Below are 17,783 nucleotides of genomic sequence, written 5' to 3' on the forward strand. Positions count from 1 at the left end.
CTTCATAGGAACTAACTTGTTTTGGTTTGATGGTTACGCAGAGTTTCCTTATACTTTTAACAATCCAACACACTTGAATATCAATCCCCGGTACCCAGATTCTGCAGCAGAAGTTACAGCTCCTCTGGCTAGAGAAACGAATGCTGTGCATTACTCAATGTAAGACAGGTAAATGGGATAAGAATTGCACTAGATAAGCAAAAAGGACACTGGTCTAAATGACTGTTGTTACGAGAGATAAACACTACAAGGCTGATTGTTAACAGGACAATACTGTACCCATAAATCTCAAAGCAATTTCACATCTGGGAAATAAAGTCACTGGTTGAAAATTAACTATGAAAATCAAGTCAGAGGACTTTGGTCTATTAAAAATTCATTTCCAGTTAAGGGTGTAAGTATCCTACCATGCTCTTTGGGTCTACTTATAAGGCTTCTGTTAGGAGACAATGTCAAATCCAGTTATTGATTTCACAACCTTCAAGAGAAGTTAAAGCTACAGGCAAGCCTTGGATATATAAAGGAGAATGGGCGAGATGAATTTAGATGAGTATGAGGACTTTTTGACATACTGGATACACAAAGGGGGAGCATGATGGACCTTCAGTTTCAGATAAGTGACATTTGGATCAGATGTTTGATTACAGAAAATATGTTATTACAGCATTCTCCACAGGAGGGAGCTTTGCTATTGGAGTTGCCAGAAAGGATCTCCCCGAGTGACTGCTGGAGGTCATGGCACGTCTGGGAACACCAGACAATGCTGTTCAGAGAAGCAGCACGCACAGTAGGGCAGTGAAAGCAGGGACGCCAGATTGCAGAGCACTCAGTAAGCGCTGCACCTCTTGTATTACCTTGAAGCAGTTTAACTGCAGAGGTCATTCTATATCTGCTCCCCATTCTTCTCCCACCCCAGAATTCCATTACGAGAGAATCAAGACAGAGTAACAAAAGGATTTATTTTCACTTCCTCTTATTGTAGATTGTTTATGTACAGAAACTGTAAAAAAAACCCATTAGAGCCTTCTACAAAGAGCAAGCACATATGCTGCCGGAAATAAAATCACGGGCGCTCGAAGGAACTGAAAGAAGTCAGTTGGCTTAGAGAAGGGAATGAGGCATTTGAGGGAGTCTCTCCCTTGAGCTCCTTGTTTTTCAGATATCCTTGATGACTTCCTCGAGCTCTTCTTTCGTGTACATGTGAAACTTCATTCCGGGCTCCACCGTTGCAAGCTGAAAGGTAAAGAAGAAACCGTTAAATGTAACTGCTTGCATACGTGAGGAAGTGACAGAACAGGGCACGGAACAGACACACTGCCAGAGATGGAGCAGCTGTTCCTTCTCGGCTGCCTGATCTGCCAGCCCAGAGAGATCGTTCCAGCCTGTAACATGTTCTTTGATTCCCTAAAATAGCTGCCTGCTGCAGAAATAGCTTCTAATTGACTCAATCTCCTCATAGTAGCAGCAGCTCAGGGAAACATCTACAGGGAACACTCAGGTTCAGCTTCTTCTCCCTCTGCAGGGACAGACCCATTTGCACTAATTCTTCATCACACACTTCCCAGGGGGGGGTCCCCCGAGCTGCAGTTCAGCCCGGTCCCATTTCTAATAAGACCCAGGCTAACATTCCTTTGACCACCATCTTCAGGAGGCAAGATTAGAGAGCCAATGGCCCTCTTCTATAACAACCAAGGTTACAAACCCCATCCTGTTACACGGGCATTCTAAAAATGTGGCTATAACAACTCATATCATTAGGGGACAATTTGTTAATACTGAGTAGTTTTGGTAACTGGTAACCAAGAGGCCGTTTGCATCTAAGTCACTGCTTTAAACATAGACCTGGTCAGCAGAGTATCAATCACTACCATCATCTGTTTGGCAGCTTACATGGAGATAGCAGAAAGGCCAAGGATTCAATGGGTACTGGGCTGACAGGCAGTTCGCTCTCCTAGATGTGATCCCAGGAGAGAGGCACATTATCAAGGCAGGGCAGGACATGGATCTCCTGATATTGTTTGGATCAGAGAAATTCAGTTTCTAAGGCAGACAACCTGGAACCTTCCATGGACCAAGCACCGAAATTTTAAGAGACTGGAAAATGAGCAACAGAACACTTGAACAGCCATTTAATGGGGCTGACATTGGAAGATAGTGGTAAAGAACAGAAGCAGTGGCAGCTGGCAAGGGAGAGTGGGGAACACCTGTGGCTAACGTGTGTGACACAGAACTTTAATTCCTTGGCCCACTCTGAGATGTACCAGTTCTGGGAATGGGCAGAAGTCAGGAATGGGGAGCATGCTACTGCCAAGAGGAAGGACTGGGCACAGAAGTACAGCACAAAAAGGGCTCAGCCCCCGCATGTCCTGGAGCTTCCATTGGGCCCCCCGGCACTGCTTTGGGGTCACCCACAAACACCAGCAGAGGAGCAAAGAACATTAAAGATGTACGAGGTGCACTGAATAAAAATAGGTCAAGAACTCTTAAGGCCAAAATTTTCAAGATGATGAGTGTTTTGAGAGTCCAACATTGGACACCTCAAACAGGCCTGGCTTTCAGACGGCAGGAGGTTGGCGTTTTTTGAAAGACAACTCTGTTTAAGGTGTCTCATGTTGGGCATCTAAAATCACTAACCCTTTTGATAGTTTTGGCTTAAGATACTGGGTATCCCTTTAATCTGTGTGTAGAACACAACTCTACCCATTCCCCCAAGTCAATATTCAAAGACACTAGTGAACTATTCAGGTTTTCCAGCCCCCTTCTGGCCAAACTCTAGATTTTAAGACTTGCCTGTAAGGAAAGAGTTAAGTAAAGGAAAACAATCACATAGAAAAAGTGACTCCAGTCCTTTCGGGTGCTTCACTGGCTCCTGAGCCCTGCTGTCAACATTTATTTTTAACTGTTCCTTTACCACATTTTCATGTTTTTCCTACACCCCACTGCTATGTGGGAAAACCCACACAGACAGGGAAAGGGACTATACAATGTGTTGTCAAATGTACACCAAAAGCATGACCCTCTTCAGTTTGTCTTCTAGCCTTTCAGCTGTACTAGCTTTTTTCTCATTTAGAAGGACGATTTGAGTCTACTGTGTCCCTTTAACCCTCGGCACACTATTCTCACACTTAACTCTGATCGTGATTCCTCAATGCATACGAAGCTATGCTGAGGGCAGTTAAGCCCAGTTAAATGAGGACCTGACATAAGTATACTGTACACATTACTCTGCACTGATTTCTTCACACACTGCACTACAAGTCAGTCATCCAGTGGAAAGCTTCACTGAGCAAGAGATACTGATTTGTAAGACCGTAATAATGAGCAAACATGCTTGTAAATGTGTGGCCCCCTAGTGGGTGCCCCATTGTGGCCTGAAGACAGCCCTGTAAGTGGCCCCTTGCCTCAGTTTCCGTCTTGATTCCTCAGATGAACTCAGTACAGCCTTCAGAGTACATAAAGAGCCCTTTTTGCAGTTCTAATTTATTACCAAAAAGTCTCACTGCCGCCTATAAACCAAGATGCCCCCAGCACAGTCCAAATAGCACATTTGTTCCAATAGTCCAACATCCAAGTACAGCTCTGGTGTTTCTCAATGTGCCCCAGCTCAGCGCCTCTAGCTGGGGTTTCTTCTCTCCACCCTTGTTCCTTTTCATGCACAGTCCTGCTCTTGCCTGGAGATATTGGCAGGCTCATGTGGCCATCCTTCAGCCCTCTCTGGCTCTCCTGTTCAGAGAGCCAGCAGGCATCACCCTCTGCTACTCTCAGCCTTCAGCCGTCTCTGGCCTGGAGAATTTTGTAGGTGCCCCACTTCCAACCGCCTTCGTGCCCTCCACTTTCTCCAGCCTGATCTGGCTTCAGAGCCATCACCGCCCTGATGCTCTCAGCCCAGCTCTGCTCTTCCTCTGAACTCTCTGTGCCCTCAAGCCTCTGGGCTCTCTCCCATTCTAGACTCTATCTCAGGATTCTGAGCTCTTATTTATAACTCCCGGGGCAGCCCCACTCTCCTAATTACACCAAGCTAGAGCGCACCTGGACTGGAACAAGAGCCCCATTTCCTTTAAGGGGCCAGCTGCCCTGTTAAAAGGGTCATGAAGTGGTCCTTATTAATTGGAATGTTTCTGGGGATGGCACAAGACTGTGCTCTGAGTGTGCAAACCCAAAATGACATGTTCTCTTCCAAGTCTCTTCTCCAGGACAGTTCAGTTGGTCATCTCAGAAGGGATCATTAGCAGCATTTAATGTTAGACACAAGCAACACAGCTAGCATCAGATACCTATTGCTAGTAGCTTTTGTTGCTAAAACGGCTGCTAGTATCCAATATAGTCATTAAACTTCTCTCCTCTTGCTGGTACTCTTCAGGAGCAGTGCTTTGGGAAGTTTACTGGACTACAGAACATTTATACTGGACCCAAAGTATTTCTGTGCTTAGTAGGTTGTGCAATACAGACATTGAAAATCATGTCATTCTGACCACTTCTTGCTTCACTCTCCCACCTTGCCCCCATTATAATTTCGGCAGCTGATCTTTCCCAGACTGTCAGAGCTAAGACAGCTGCAGCTCACAACTCTGGGAAGTCAGGCCCCAGGCATCTCAAGATGGGCACTTAAAACTGGAGGCATCCAAAATTAGAGGATGGGTTTGAGTGTGTGCACCTAATACTTTAGCTTGAAAGTTACTGATTACAGTTAATTGCTCTAGAGACAGCAGCTGTTGAAATCACATCAGTAACCGAAGAGGAGACAGAAGAGCAAGTTAGTAGTCAGAGAGACATGATTTTAAGGTTCAGTTATCTTGTAAACTGCCAAAAATAGAAACAAATGTTATACACTAGCCTTGTTCAAAAGAAATCTATTCACCTAACCCTTTACTGTGATGGACAATAAATGATTTTTATTTGCCCCCAAAAAAGCATTAGCATTCCTGAACCAAATTAAATTTGGCAAAACTGCTGCTCCACTGGGAAGTGGAGGTTAACATAGACTCTACATATTCATTCCCAGAGATTTGAAATCTGTCAAATCCATCTCTTTGGTGTTATCATCTAACAGGGATTTTTGGCACTGATCCAAGACTAAGAATAGCAAGTCCTGAAGCTGTTTAATTTTCATTGCTTGGAACATTAGAAGTATCTGGGAAGGATGGCAGTGTGAAACCCTAAAGAAGTTACCCAGCTGGCACGACACGTCCACTCTGGCCACCTCTTGAGATCTGGAGTCAATGCTCTCAGCAGGCCCCCCATTAAGGTTTTCCAGATCAATACAAAGGCAAGTCTAGCCACATTCAAGGAGTGTTGTAGGATTCAGATATTCACTCAGGCCAGCATTCTCCAATTAGCAGGGCAGAAGAGCCCAGCAAAACTTTCCTAAGAGCCCAAATCAAGGGAAAGGTGGAGGGTTTCAGACTTACTTTGGTATACCACACAGAGTTATGTGGCAACACATGGATATTATGGCAACAAACACATTAGAAATGTATAGATTTTGAGACAGGCAAGAATCACCACCTCAAGAGATTGAAGGCTTAAGAGATGCAGATTGGCCCTTGTTTTTAAAGTCTCCTCATCCCAGTCATTCCTATTTTGACAAATTTGTAAAACCAAGCCTGACTTAGTATCAGGTGGGAAACAAGAAAGGAACATACTTGCTGTGTAACCACAGAGACTTGGACCAGGGAAGCAAAGAATATAACCAGGACAGACCTTTCTTATAGTCCAAATGCTGTGAACTCCTACAGCCTTTATACAAGGAAGAACAGTAAAGCAGCAGGTACCTCAATATTAGTTGCATTCAGTTTCTCTTCCATAACTTGCTTTAGGATGATGAGGGATGACTTGATTGCTTCTTTCAGTGTCATTGACTGTTAAATAAAACAAGCCACAAAACTTAGCCATTTAGTTTCATTGTTTAACTTCTCACACACACCCCTCTAATCAGTCCTCTGAAAAAGAAAAATCACATCCTCTCCTGAAATCATGTCCTCTCTCTGCCCCTCTCCAAAATCTCATACCAAGCTGTCATTGGCAGAAAATCAAAATGTCACCAAATTACATATATTACCAACACTATAGCAGTGACGAACGTCTTTCAGGCAAGGTAATAACTAAATTGCTGGGTGCAGTGTTTTTCTTTTTGTTTGTGTACAAAATTGCAGCTCTCTCATTTGCGTCTAGTATAGCATTATTGTTTTATAAAACTCAAATCAGACCTACATCACAAAAAAACCACAACACTAATTATGTCTCATTTAGTCAGTTTAAATTCAGCTGAGTCCCCACCTGAGACAGTTTTTCTTATTATAAATCAGGGTTTCTCATTGAATATTATTTAATTCTGAAAAATTGGCCTCCCTATGGGCAGAGATCTTCATGTTCTAACATGCGAGTCCCCACCATAAACGAATATCCAGAGCCAAAGATCTATGTGATACCCAAGGATGGACGACTAGTTGATATTTCTGGTACCTACAGATCCATCTTCCTTCTGAATGCCAACATTAATAAACGTTAGCTCCATTGATTCCTCCATATTTACTATTTATATTTGTTAGGTTTTTGAAGCTTAAGTGGAATAAATCCTATCAGAACATTCAGCCAAGCAGTCTGCACAATCAATTAGATTCTTCATTACAATCTTTGGCCCTCTGTAATGGAACACCAAGACTGTTCCACTGTTGGGAGAGAAAGTTCTTCCTTAGGTAGCCTCATCTGATACATTCATTATCTCCCAATATTGTCCCACAAAGTTACTGAATCAGATTTACACGCATGGGTGAGACAAGACCAATTATCTTTCTCTCTTACACTTTTTGGTTTCATCCACACTTGATGCTAACTGAAGAGAATCACTCTAAATACTATGTGCATTTAACGGTGACTTCCTGGTGCTGCAGAACCTACCTATTTATGCATTTCTAATGTGCCAGATGCAAAGTTAGTTGTCTATTGTACGCCTATGTAAATAGTTTCAGAGTCTGTTATCAAGTGGTAACTAGCTGGCAGTATCCATTATGGTGGAAAAAGTTTCCCAACCAAGATAAAAAACCTGGAAGAACTGAGGCGGCATGATCTAATCACAGAACTTATAGCCAAGAACTCCTGAGGACCAACCTTCTCTCTGACCTTAAACAAATCATTTCGCCACAGTGCCTTAGTTTCCCTACCTATGAAGTGGGGGTAATAGGTACTTCCCAGGGCATTGCATATACCAGCTAGCTAATCAGCAGGAGTAATTCTGAACTCATTCTGTTACCTTGTGATAAACCTCTTGCAGGGAGCTCTGTGCACCTTCCGAGGCAGACCCGATTGCTCTGGCATCACATTGCACAAATGTCCCAGAAGGGTCCATGTGAAACCTGCCAGGAATACAGGTAAGAGTGTCAACACAGATTTTGAGTGTCTCTCATTGGAAGGTGTTTCCCCAGAAGAGTCACAATAATGAAATGTTCTCTGCTGAGTCCAACTTACAGCTGGAAGCCAAGGACTCATCAGGTGAGATTTAGATAGTGGCAGTTTGCCTGACATACTGGGGGAAGAGGCTCAGAGTATGTGCTAGGCGGCTTAAGCCAGCATCATCCTGTATGGCAGATTTGAGGGGCTGCTAAGATAAGACACATCAGCAGCAGATAACTCCTGCTGGCATTTGGAGGGCGACAAAATTCAGACCAAGATTCCAAAGGGGCTGAAGGGTCAAGCAATGCCCTGAAGCAAACGCAAAACCCAACGGACAACCAGGGAAGTCAAGCTAGAATTAGAGTTGCACACCTTTCTGTAACTATCATGCACAACCCTAGCAGAAGCATTTCACATGATCGGGATCTTTCATTATTCGGATACAGACTGAGGCCATGGTCACCCAGAAAGACAGATCTTCAGCCAGAGATTCTTCTGACTGAGATGTTCCTCCCACTGCATTCATGGAGCTTCTCCCTCCTCCCCCCACACACCCCTTCACACTCCAGAAAGGCCTGGATCATGGAATCACATTGAGTTTCTGGTTACAAGTGCTCCCACCTCCTCCCTAAGGAATGTTATAGCAGGCTCCAGATATTATGTTACCAGTGGCTCTGCTAGTCCTTTGGGGAAGAAAGATCTCCCCTTCTCAGTTTATTCTTAACTCTTTTTTTTTTTTTTTAAATAGGAGTTAAAATCAGGATTTACTGCAAGTGTCACATTCAGTTCAACGCTGAACAGGCAACCTCTATGTCGGTCACACTGCAGTTTGTTGCATCCCAGACACATATTGAGATAAGCCCAAGATGTTGGTTTCTATGCAATTCCCTATTTCTTGTCTAATAAGACTATCTTGTGGTGAATCATGTAGAGACCCCACCAAAGAGGAGCATTAACCAATGAGAGAATTTAACTTACAGTTGGGGTCCTTTTTCATCGACTCCTCCGAACAGCAGTGCTACGCCAAATGGACGAGACTGTAACAAAAACACCGGATGGTTGAGGGAGACCTGGATTGTTGAGGCAGAGGAAATCCAATGGTTTACAGTATGAAAATATCCTGTGCCAGCCTTTACTCACCATAGCACCAGGATCAGCGTCCTCCTCTCCAAACTGCAGGGCTAGGTTGGATACAGCCTGTGTCACACTCTCTACTGTCATGATTTCATTGTATGTAAACCAGTGATTCTAGGAAGAGAGAGCACAAAGGGTTGAACGACCCATCCCTCTCCAAAAGCCAGTTCTTGCACGACAGGGGATGCACACAAGCCAATGCTCTGATGGAATAAAAGGGTCTCAAAAGCAATAGGCCTGCCAGGCAGCCTAGTGATGGCGCTCGCATTGCTGTGTGGAAGACTCTAGTTCCACTTCCTGAACTGGCAGGGCTTGGAGCATTACAAGGGCAGTACTTTCAATCACAAGATGGAGATAAGACAAGGAAGTGACATCCCAAGCTAAAGGATGCGTCTCTGTGACATCAGGCCTCTCAGGATATCTCGGGTATCTTCAGGACCTGGTTTGGAGTGGGAAAAACCCAGTAATTTGGAAATAATACCAATTCACAAGGGCTTCTTTCAGAGATAGTGGATTGGTCCTTAACTAGTTTGCTGCTACCCTTACGGACACCTGAGAGCTCAGGAAGCTAACAGGGTGATTACAAAGTAAGGGCATCTTAGCCCTCTCAGGACTACATTCAGCTTGAAAGGAGAGAAGGATTTAATGTCACTCCAAAAGAAGGGGAGGAAGAGTGCTGATGTGCCTTTCCCCACCCACACCAGCTGCGAGTCCCAAAGCCCTTCTATTACAGGATTTAATGCAGTTCCCTCTCACTACTAAAACAACAGAAGCAAAACAAGGAATGAGAGTGAGTGACAGTTCTGCCAAACTTGTGAAATTTCAGCAGCTGGGCTTGCCTCCAAATTGTTCCTCCTGCTTAGCATTGTTAGCCTTTGCTATCCAGGTCTGGAAGTGCCAGGACCATCCAATAGGTCACAAAAATAATCTATTCTCGGAATCAGGTCATTGTTTTAGGAAGGGGGAATGACAACATTGTAACAAGAGAAGCACCAGAGGAAGCTTTACCTGTGTCTCCACTCTTGCTTTATCAATTAAAGTCTTTGCATCAGCTATTAATCCACTCATGGCACAGCCTGAAACAAAGGGGAGAGAATGACAAATAACTTCATTTATTAAGTTATCTACCACTTTTGTCCCTCAAATCCCCAAAGCATTTTACTAGTGACATAAGTAGCACTTCACCCGTTGGGACAGAATGTGGCTGCTATGTAAGAGCATTCAGTAACACTAAACAATAGTTTAGGTCAGAAAGCAAAAAACACTGGATTCAAATGGAACTGCTAAACAGCTGAGGTTTCACTACCCAGCTAGATAGCTAGAGCTATACCTTAGCAGGGCTGACGCCTGGTGCTACAGAACACATTCCTGCGCTCAGAGGTAGGCAAATTACTCAATTCTTCACATCAACCCAGCAAAAATCACCATGGTAGTGAACTGACAAAGGAACTGAGTCTGGAACCTTAGAAGAGAATCCAAGACACTAGCCGAACTTGCTGGAAAGATAATACAGTCACCCTCCCCTAAGGAGAGGGCTGGCTGCTTCTCTATTAGCTGGCAGTGGCACAGTGAGAGGTCTGAGACAGCAATCAGACTCCACAGGGAGCCACTCACCAGCTTCCTGAAGACAGGTGGCATAATGTAAGGGTGAATTAATCAGAGGCTGGGTAGCACAGGGCATCCAGAATTCAGGTTGGGGACGTACATGTGTGTGAGTGAAAGGTTGGGGTGGGAGGACCTGTGGGGCCATTGAGCATAAATCTAGGTACTGGAAGGGTCACTCCTCTACCTGATGGTATTTGATATACATGCACAATACCACAAAGTTGCACATTTGTAGCTGACTGAAATGATAGACTATAAATAAATAGATCGGTTTAACCTTTAATATCACATGGCTGCTGGTGGCTGTGTCGTAAGAAAGCAGAGGAGAAAAGCTAGATTCCTAGAGAATCTTCACAATCAGCACAGCCCACACCAATTCTCATCACTTACAAGAGGAGTGTTTTGGAGATTGCCAAATATGTCAGCTTAAAAAACTGGAGATCAGTCTTCCTTGGACTCCCTACAGCTGCAGTAAACTGTCTTGAGCACAGAGGAACAGGCTAACATTAGTGACCCAATCAGTGAGCTCGCAGCATACACACTGGCCTGGGATCAAGCCTTTACATTGCAATAATTCCCTGCCCTCCTAGATCTAAATTTGGGGATGAGCTTTCATTAGGGAGGTCAAATAGGAGGGAGCATTTCAGCTGCTGCTTCCTGCTCCTGCAAGTATGTCCTGCTGGCCTGGAGCCTGGAAAACCAGTGACTAGCACCTAGTATTTGCTGGGAGATGAATGCTCATTCCCACCCAAGAAAGCTCAGGCCCTCACATGGCTGACTTCAGAAGCCATATTTCAAGACAAGTATCTCATGAAACTCCTCTGGAGGAGAGGCTTTCCTTACACATCAAGGGCTGGTAGGATGCCACAGGCCTTCCCCTGAGGAGGAACAAACCTGCATTACTCTTACCTATGTGAGAATCTATTTCTACGATTTTCTCAATACTGCTGGGTTCCATAAGTGAGGAGGTGATTCTCTTCTCCACTGCCAGGCAAACACCCTCTGATGTCTGGATCCCAATGGCTGTGGAGCCAAGCTAAGAACACATGCACAGTTACCACCATCACATGTAATCTACGACATCACTAGGGTGCCTACATTTTGGTATCTAAATCTGCACGAATATGAGGATACTCATCTTGATTTACATCATTTGTAGTATCCCTACCCCCAGAATAAAGTCCTTACTGTACTGTAACGTCAGTAGCAGAAACAGACTCTGCATGCATTAATCTATCTACAGTTATGTACCATCACAAGAAATACAGGATAATGCACAGTGAGAGCTAACTTAAGATGTCAATTTGATCTGGGAACCTGAGGAAGTTAAGATGCTCAGGATGTGCAGTTTGAAAGTTCATCGAAATCCAGAAACCCTCTAGCAGATTAATAATTAATCTCTTCCCTGAGCTATATCATAATCTCACATATTATTTTAAAAATCTTGCAGATTAAAAAACTCTTGTGAACTTTCTTTTGCAAAATAAAAATTAATTTAAGTCAGGTGCACTGACTTCCATGGAGGCCTTAAAACAGGATGTATCTGCAATATTTGCAGATTAATTTTATTAGCTTAGTCACTTTTATTCTTTCCTTCAGCTCCTTTACTGTGAAATCCCTTCCCATCTGCAAAATTTACATAGGAGTCTTCACCAAGTGTACAAGTGAAAGAGAAGCACTTTGCACTCACACCAAATATTGCTTTTCATGCATTAATTACTGTATAATACCCCCCTCTTAGAGACAGGGAAATGATCATTCTGAAGTGAAGTGACTAGCAAAGGCCACACAGGGAATCAAAGCTGGGATTAGATCTCAGGAGTACTTGGCTATCAGTTGCTTGCTCATAACTCTAAAGGACTCAATGTAAATCCCTAAATAGAGGCTATCTAGGAACCCATAAAAACTAGCCAAGAAAATAAAGGTCACCTAGTTAACACAAAATAAAGTACAGTTGCAATTTGGTCATTTTTGAGATGCAGTATGTGGAAACTACACATCCCACAATGCAAAGCTCCATTAGCCAAAGAAGATTCAGGGCATAACACGATGTTTTTTTAAAATTAAATATATAGGGAGGCAGAATGTAATTACCCAAATGAGAATTTGGTTTATATATCGGAGTCAATACCAAGCCTCGAAAATGCCATAGGATCTTTAGTAGTCTCAAATGGTTAGTCCCAGTTTTAACACCATTTGGCAGTAAAAATTGCTACTATCCAGAAGTTGCCAATAAGCAGAACGCCGGTTTGCAGTGCTGCATTCAGGGAACAAGCATTGGTACGTGCTGAGCCTGGGCCCCTGGTGCCAGGACAGGACACAGCCAGGAAAGTGCCCTATGGGGCCCCAGCACTACACTCTCAGTGGAAAGTTCCAGCATCTGGGCTGACATCTCCCTCCCTGCTGCTGCCCAGCCCACTGCCTCCTCTCCTCCCAGCTCACAGTGCCAGGACTCCAGTAGGGGCTCCCCCGTTACATGGGCACCCCAGTCCACTACCTCCCATATGGATGGCAATGCCTGGTCACAGGCAGGTTTGTGGGGCTGCAGCCAGGGAAAGAAGCACTGGGACATGCAGAGCCCAGGCCCCAGTGCCAGGGCAGGATGCAGCCCAGACACATACCATGCAGCCTCAAGCACTTCCTTTCCTTGCTGTAGCCCTGCAAACCTGTTAGTAAGTGGCATGGCTGTTGCCAGCGTCTGAAAACCATTAACATCAATGGGACAGGATTGGCTCTCAACCACAAGATATAATCGGGACTGCTATTACCAGCATCACTGTATATGAACACAGGAGCTACACCAGGTATGTGTGTATAAAAAGGGAACAATAAATTATGATAGGGCACTGGTTCAGTTCTGATCTGACTCCAAATGAAGAGAGCCAACTACTGAAATGAGCAACTAGATTTTTTTAAGAGATCTCCCATCCTTGCTGACTAAATCCAATCAGAATTAGAAGTGTTTTGGCTACAGACTGCAACGTATGAACAATGGCTGAGTTTTACAATACCTTGATCGCCTCGATGGCATATTCCACCTGGAATAACCTCCCTTCTGGAGAAAAGGTATTCACACCCCTGTAATGAAGAAAACAAAATCAGAGCTGGAGAAAAGGCCAAAAACTTGAGGAAAAACATCAGAGAAAATAGTTCCTGGTTCAACGCTACAGAGGGACCTAATGGCACGAAGTCAGGTCAGCAGGTAACACCGAAGATGTGCATTTCAGTCAATGGCTGGGTCGATTTAGAGATGTATACTCGTCACTCCAGCAGCTTGCCACCTGTATATTCAGACAGTGAACACCAATGTGGCAGATGTTGATTAGAGGGATACAAGTTCAAGAGTTTTAAAAAGAGGGGGGGGGGGGGGGAAAGCAGCAAGGACTAGACAAAGAAGCAGAAGATGCCCTAGAACTCTAGTGGGCCTGATTATAAATCTGGGGAGAAATGCTTCAAGCGATCTTCCACATGCAGATGCTAGAAAAACAAATGGCCACTGGACTCTATACAGTGTATGCTCCTATTGGCTCAGGAAGGCTATTGCCTTGCTAATATTTAGCACGATTTCTCACTCAAACTGATAAATTCCATTGCTCTCCTCATATGCTAATCCTATTACCCTTCCTCCAAGCCAGACAAGATGGGAGATGACAATTCCATCTTTGTACCACTCCACACCAACTAGCAGCTCCCTCTCCTCATGGCATCAGACACCATTCTTGGATGCTCTGACATCACAATTTCTTTTCACCCTGTGACGGCTCACGCTGTTGAAGAGTCCATTAGACTCATTTCTGCCACTGACACCTTATCTAAACTACAGGTTATTTCGATATAATTTATGTCGCTCAGCTGTGTGAATAATCCGCATCCCTGAGCGATGTAAGTTACATCGACATAAGCGCTATTTTGGTGGGTAAGTGTCTCCTGCCGATATAGCTACCATCTCTTGTGGAGGTAAGAGTTATTAACCCAACAGGAGAGCTTTCTCCTGTTGGCTTAGACTTAGGGTGTCTCCACCACAAGCGCTACAGCGGTATCGATGCAACTGCACTGCTGTAAGTGCTGTAATGTAGATGTAGCCTAAGTGAATGTAAGAACACAATCAAACACTCCACTAATATGCAGAACTCCCAGAGCTCCTGCAGATATTTCTTAACATGTGCTCCTCCCTTACCTTGGAAGACAGGAATATAACTGTATGAAACTACATACTTGGTACAGCATAGTGCCCCAGCTGACAGGCCTATATACTGGTATCTAGGGCACCGACAGCCACTGGCATATGCCAGGATCTCATTCCATGCCACCACCAGCTACCCACAAAAAAATCTTGTATTAGTCTGGCACTACTGCATGCACCCATTCTTCACAAAAGAGACAATTAGTATTTTGGGTTGGGTTGTCAGAAAAAGGAGCAACACCACACCAAAGAAATGAAACTATTGGTGGAAAGGGGTGAAGCGAATGCCTATTTAAATCTTTGTGGGGGGAGTGGGAAGAAGGAGGAAGTGCCATATTAATATGTGTAGACGGAAGGGGGGGAAAAAAAGAGAGAAGAGACACTCCTGCCAATGCCCAAAAGAAGGAATCCAAGCAGTCTTGTCCCACAACTACCCCAAATCCAGAACTAGAAAAGTTGTGTGCCTGTACTGTTTTGCTCTGGATCCAAAATTTGCAGGCAAACTCACATTAGGAGCTGCTGTTGAATGAGCCCCCCCAGATGCTCCCATGAAGATGATCCTCATGCAGGGAATAGGCAAGGGCAAAGCAAATGCTGGTTCCCACTCCCAAAGGGATATTTAAGAGGGTAGAATGATCAAGTTGCTGCCAATTGAAGAGACTTCAGATGGGAAGAAACTGCTTGATGGGACACTGAGACATTTGCAACAGCAGCAAGAAGCTACATTTTGAAGTTACTCTCTTCCTAACTACCCCCACTCCATTGCCAGTCTGAAGTCACCCTGCAGCTCATAAAGCTATTTTCCCCATAGTATTTTAACGATATACAAGTTTGAGATGTATATAGTATTGTTACAGTACATCAGAGAAGTTGTAAATATGTTTCTGCTAACACTCTTTCAAGGTCACTTTTTTTTTTAAATTGTTGCAATAGAATTCTGTATTATACTCTAGCATGGAAGCTTCAAATCAGCAATGAGCTCCATATGAGAAGACTTGCCCTCTGTGGGCAGATCACTCACTGCACACACACACAAAGCCCCAATGACTGCAGTGGGGCTCTGGGCAGGCACAGAAGTATGCCCACACAACTCTCCTTGCAGGATCAGGACCATAGACATCTGTATTATACATACAGCTAAACCATACAAAGGTAAAAGTATTAGCTGAAACTCAACTATTTACCAAAGTTAATTCATTTTGCATTTTTCTCAGCAATAAACCACAAATCAATGAAAAATTGTCTCATAATTTCTATATCTATGCTTCTGTGGGTTTTGTACCTGGTTACTTTGCTGTGTCATGTCTGTATATATTGCAATAGTTTTTGGTATGCAATTTTAAGTTTGTATTAGGATTTGTAACTGTATGAGGAACAATTAGCCATGTTTTTATTGGAAAGTTGTTATTTGAACAATTCCAAATATATTCAGAGAGGGTGTGTATACAAATCCGCATTTGTCACATCTCCATAAATAACATCGCTCATGATGACATAGTGACCCAAACTTTCTGAGTAGTTTTTATTTATTTGCCTTGATGGCAGTTTCATAGCCATGCAAGACACAGCATTCCCTCCAACTAAAAGTGAAACCAAAAGCCTGAAAACTCAGTGTCACTCTGTGACTAATCAGCCTGCCTCTTAGGCCCTGACTACACTACAGTTCTAAAGTTGCAAGCCAGGCAACAGCATGGCTTTGTAACATGAATAGGCCCCTTCTACTCTGGTCAGGTAAACTATCTTAAAGCCTTGCTAACAACCACCATCTTTAAAGCAGATTGAGCCCTGGTGTAGACAAGGCCCAAGTGTTTGAGAACAGCAGTTAAATTACAATACAAAGGCACAGTGGGTTGAATTAGGGACAAAGGCTCTAACCAACTACAAGTCAACTATCTGTCTCTAACGTGCTTCTTTCTTGTAGCGAAGGCTACAGCGGCCTGTAGCTGCAGTACGGATAGAGCCAAAATGGCACTACTAACTTGGACTCTAGTTGGTAATCCCTTGCTTTACATCCGACTCTTCACGATGCTGCAGCACGTCTGGTATTTAATACGGAGAGACTTCAGGGAGAGCTGGGGGCAGTGAGTGGCAAAGGAGGACACTGTAGCCGGGTGATCTGACCCTGTTCCTTGGAGCATGACATGAAGTTTCCTACTTCAGGTCCCGGCTGGCTAAAGCATCCCTTCCCCATTCCCCACCCAGGAGCTCCACAAGCTCGCTGGTAAGCAGAGGGGCAGTCTGCAGATCCCAGCATCTTAACTCCTCCGCAGCGATAATGTCTTGGAGCTTGTATCTCCCCCGCCCCCCCCCAAAAGGCCCAGCTCAGGGCCAGGAGGAAGTTATGGGAACCACCAGGGGGGCTCATTGGGAGCATGCCTCCCCCACCCGCCACCACTGAGGCGCCTGCAGGGCAGAGGCCCACTGAGGGGGTCTGCCCGCCGAGGAGCAGCGGGAAGCTGGGAGGGGCGGTGCTGGGAGGCTCGTGGGGGCAGACTCCCCAGGCGGAGAGGCGGGCGCTGGGGGCCCGCGGGTGAAGCTGAGAGGGGCTGCGGAGGGGTCTCGGAGGCCGGGCCGCTCCCGCCGTGAGCCGGCCCCAGGCCCCGGCCCGGCTCCATGACGAGGCAGATGCTGGGCCCGCGCGCCCGGGCGGGCCCGTCCTCTCTCACCTGTCGTACTCGGAGCGGGTGAGGAACATGGCGGCGGAGCTGAAGGCCGGTGCGTGCGGCGCAGGGAAACGCGAGATCCGGATCCGAGTCCCACGCCAGGCCCGAGAGCCTGATTCCTGCAGCGGCCCTGTCAGCTCAGCACACAGCACCCGGCTCCGCGCTGCGCCTGCGCGACCCCGCCCCCTCACCGCTACCCAATTGGAGGAGCACCCTTCGACGTCCCCACGCCCTCGCCAATAGGCATCCGAGGCGGGATCCGGTCTCGCCCCTATGCTATTGGGCAAGAGTTACCTTGGAAAGTCTTGATTGGCTGCTGGTTGCCAGGGTGTAAGGCGTACAGGGATCCCGCCCCCCTCTTCAACCCCTTAAGAGGGGGAAGAACCCAGATGGTAATAAGGGGGGAGGGGCAGTATCTGTGACGCGAGGGCGGGCTCAGCTGGGCTGGGCTGGGCTCAGTAGGAAGGGGGTGCAGGTGGGGGAGGGGCAAGCCTGGGCCCAGCTGGGTGGTAGGGGATGGAGAGGTGGGTCCAGCAGGGAGGAAGAGGAAGGGCAGGGCAGGGCCCAGCAGAGAGAGGGGAGGGGTGGACCCAGCAGGGAGGAGATGGGGCAGGGGCAGTCAGGTGTAGTAGAAGGGGATGAGCCCAGCAAGGCATGATGTGTGTCTGTCTCTCTAGCTCCCCAGATGGGCAGTTTTGGGCACCTGGTCCAGAGTAACCAGACCAGCGTGGTAGTAACCTCTGCCCCACTCACCTCCACAACCTTACCTGCCATCATCACCGCCTGCCCCCACCGCTCAGTCCGGGCCG

At 45.7% G+C, this 17,783-nt stretch overlaps 1 protein-coding gene across 1 annotated transcript; it reads right to left on the bottom strand.

Moving 5' to 3' along the window:
• Nucleotides 1-940: 940 nt before the first annotated feature.
• Nucleotides 941-17,186, bottom strand: PSMA5 (proteasome 20S subunit alpha 5). The gene is made up of 9 exons (XM_067531714.1): nt 16,978-17,186; nt 13,140-13,206; nt 11,038-11,164; nt 9,532-9,599; nt 8,530-8,637; nt 8,368-8,426; nt 7,250-7,352; nt 5,772-5,858; nt 941-1,233 (listed from the first exon to the last, which is right to left on the bottom strand). Exons 1-9 carry the CDS (start codon nt 17,004-17,006, stop codon nt 1,156-1,158), a joined length of 726 nt encoding a protein of 241 aa, XP_067387815.1. The 5' UTR covers nt 17,007-17,186; the 3' UTR covers nt 941-1,155.
• Between the last annotated feature and the right edge of the window lie 597 nt (nt 17,187-17,783).

Source organism: Emydura macquarii, unplaced genomic scaffold (genome assembly GCF_026122565.2).
Source record: "Emydura macquarii macquarii isolate MOO-44397 ecotype Brisbane River unplaced genomic scaffold, CSIRO-AGI_Emac_v2 contig_3220, whole genome shotgun sequence".
NCBI classification, from domain to species: Eukaryota; Metazoa; Chordata; order Testudines; family Chelidae; genus Emydura; species Emydura macquarii.

Bases quoted from the DNA above. Each gene is read 5' to 3' on its own strand.
- PSMA5 (XM_067531714.1), bottom strand. From the start codon at position 17,006: ATGTTCCTCACCCGCTCCGAGTACGACAG. The intron at 13,207-16,977 runs GTGAGAGAGGAC...TCTTCATTACAG, and splicing joins ACCCGCTCCGAGTACGACAG to GGGTGTGAATACCTTTTCTC. The intron at 8,427-8,529 runs GTGAGTAAAGGC...TTTTTGTTACAG, and splicing joins ACGCTGATCCTGGTGCTATG to TCTCGTCCATTTGGCGTAGC.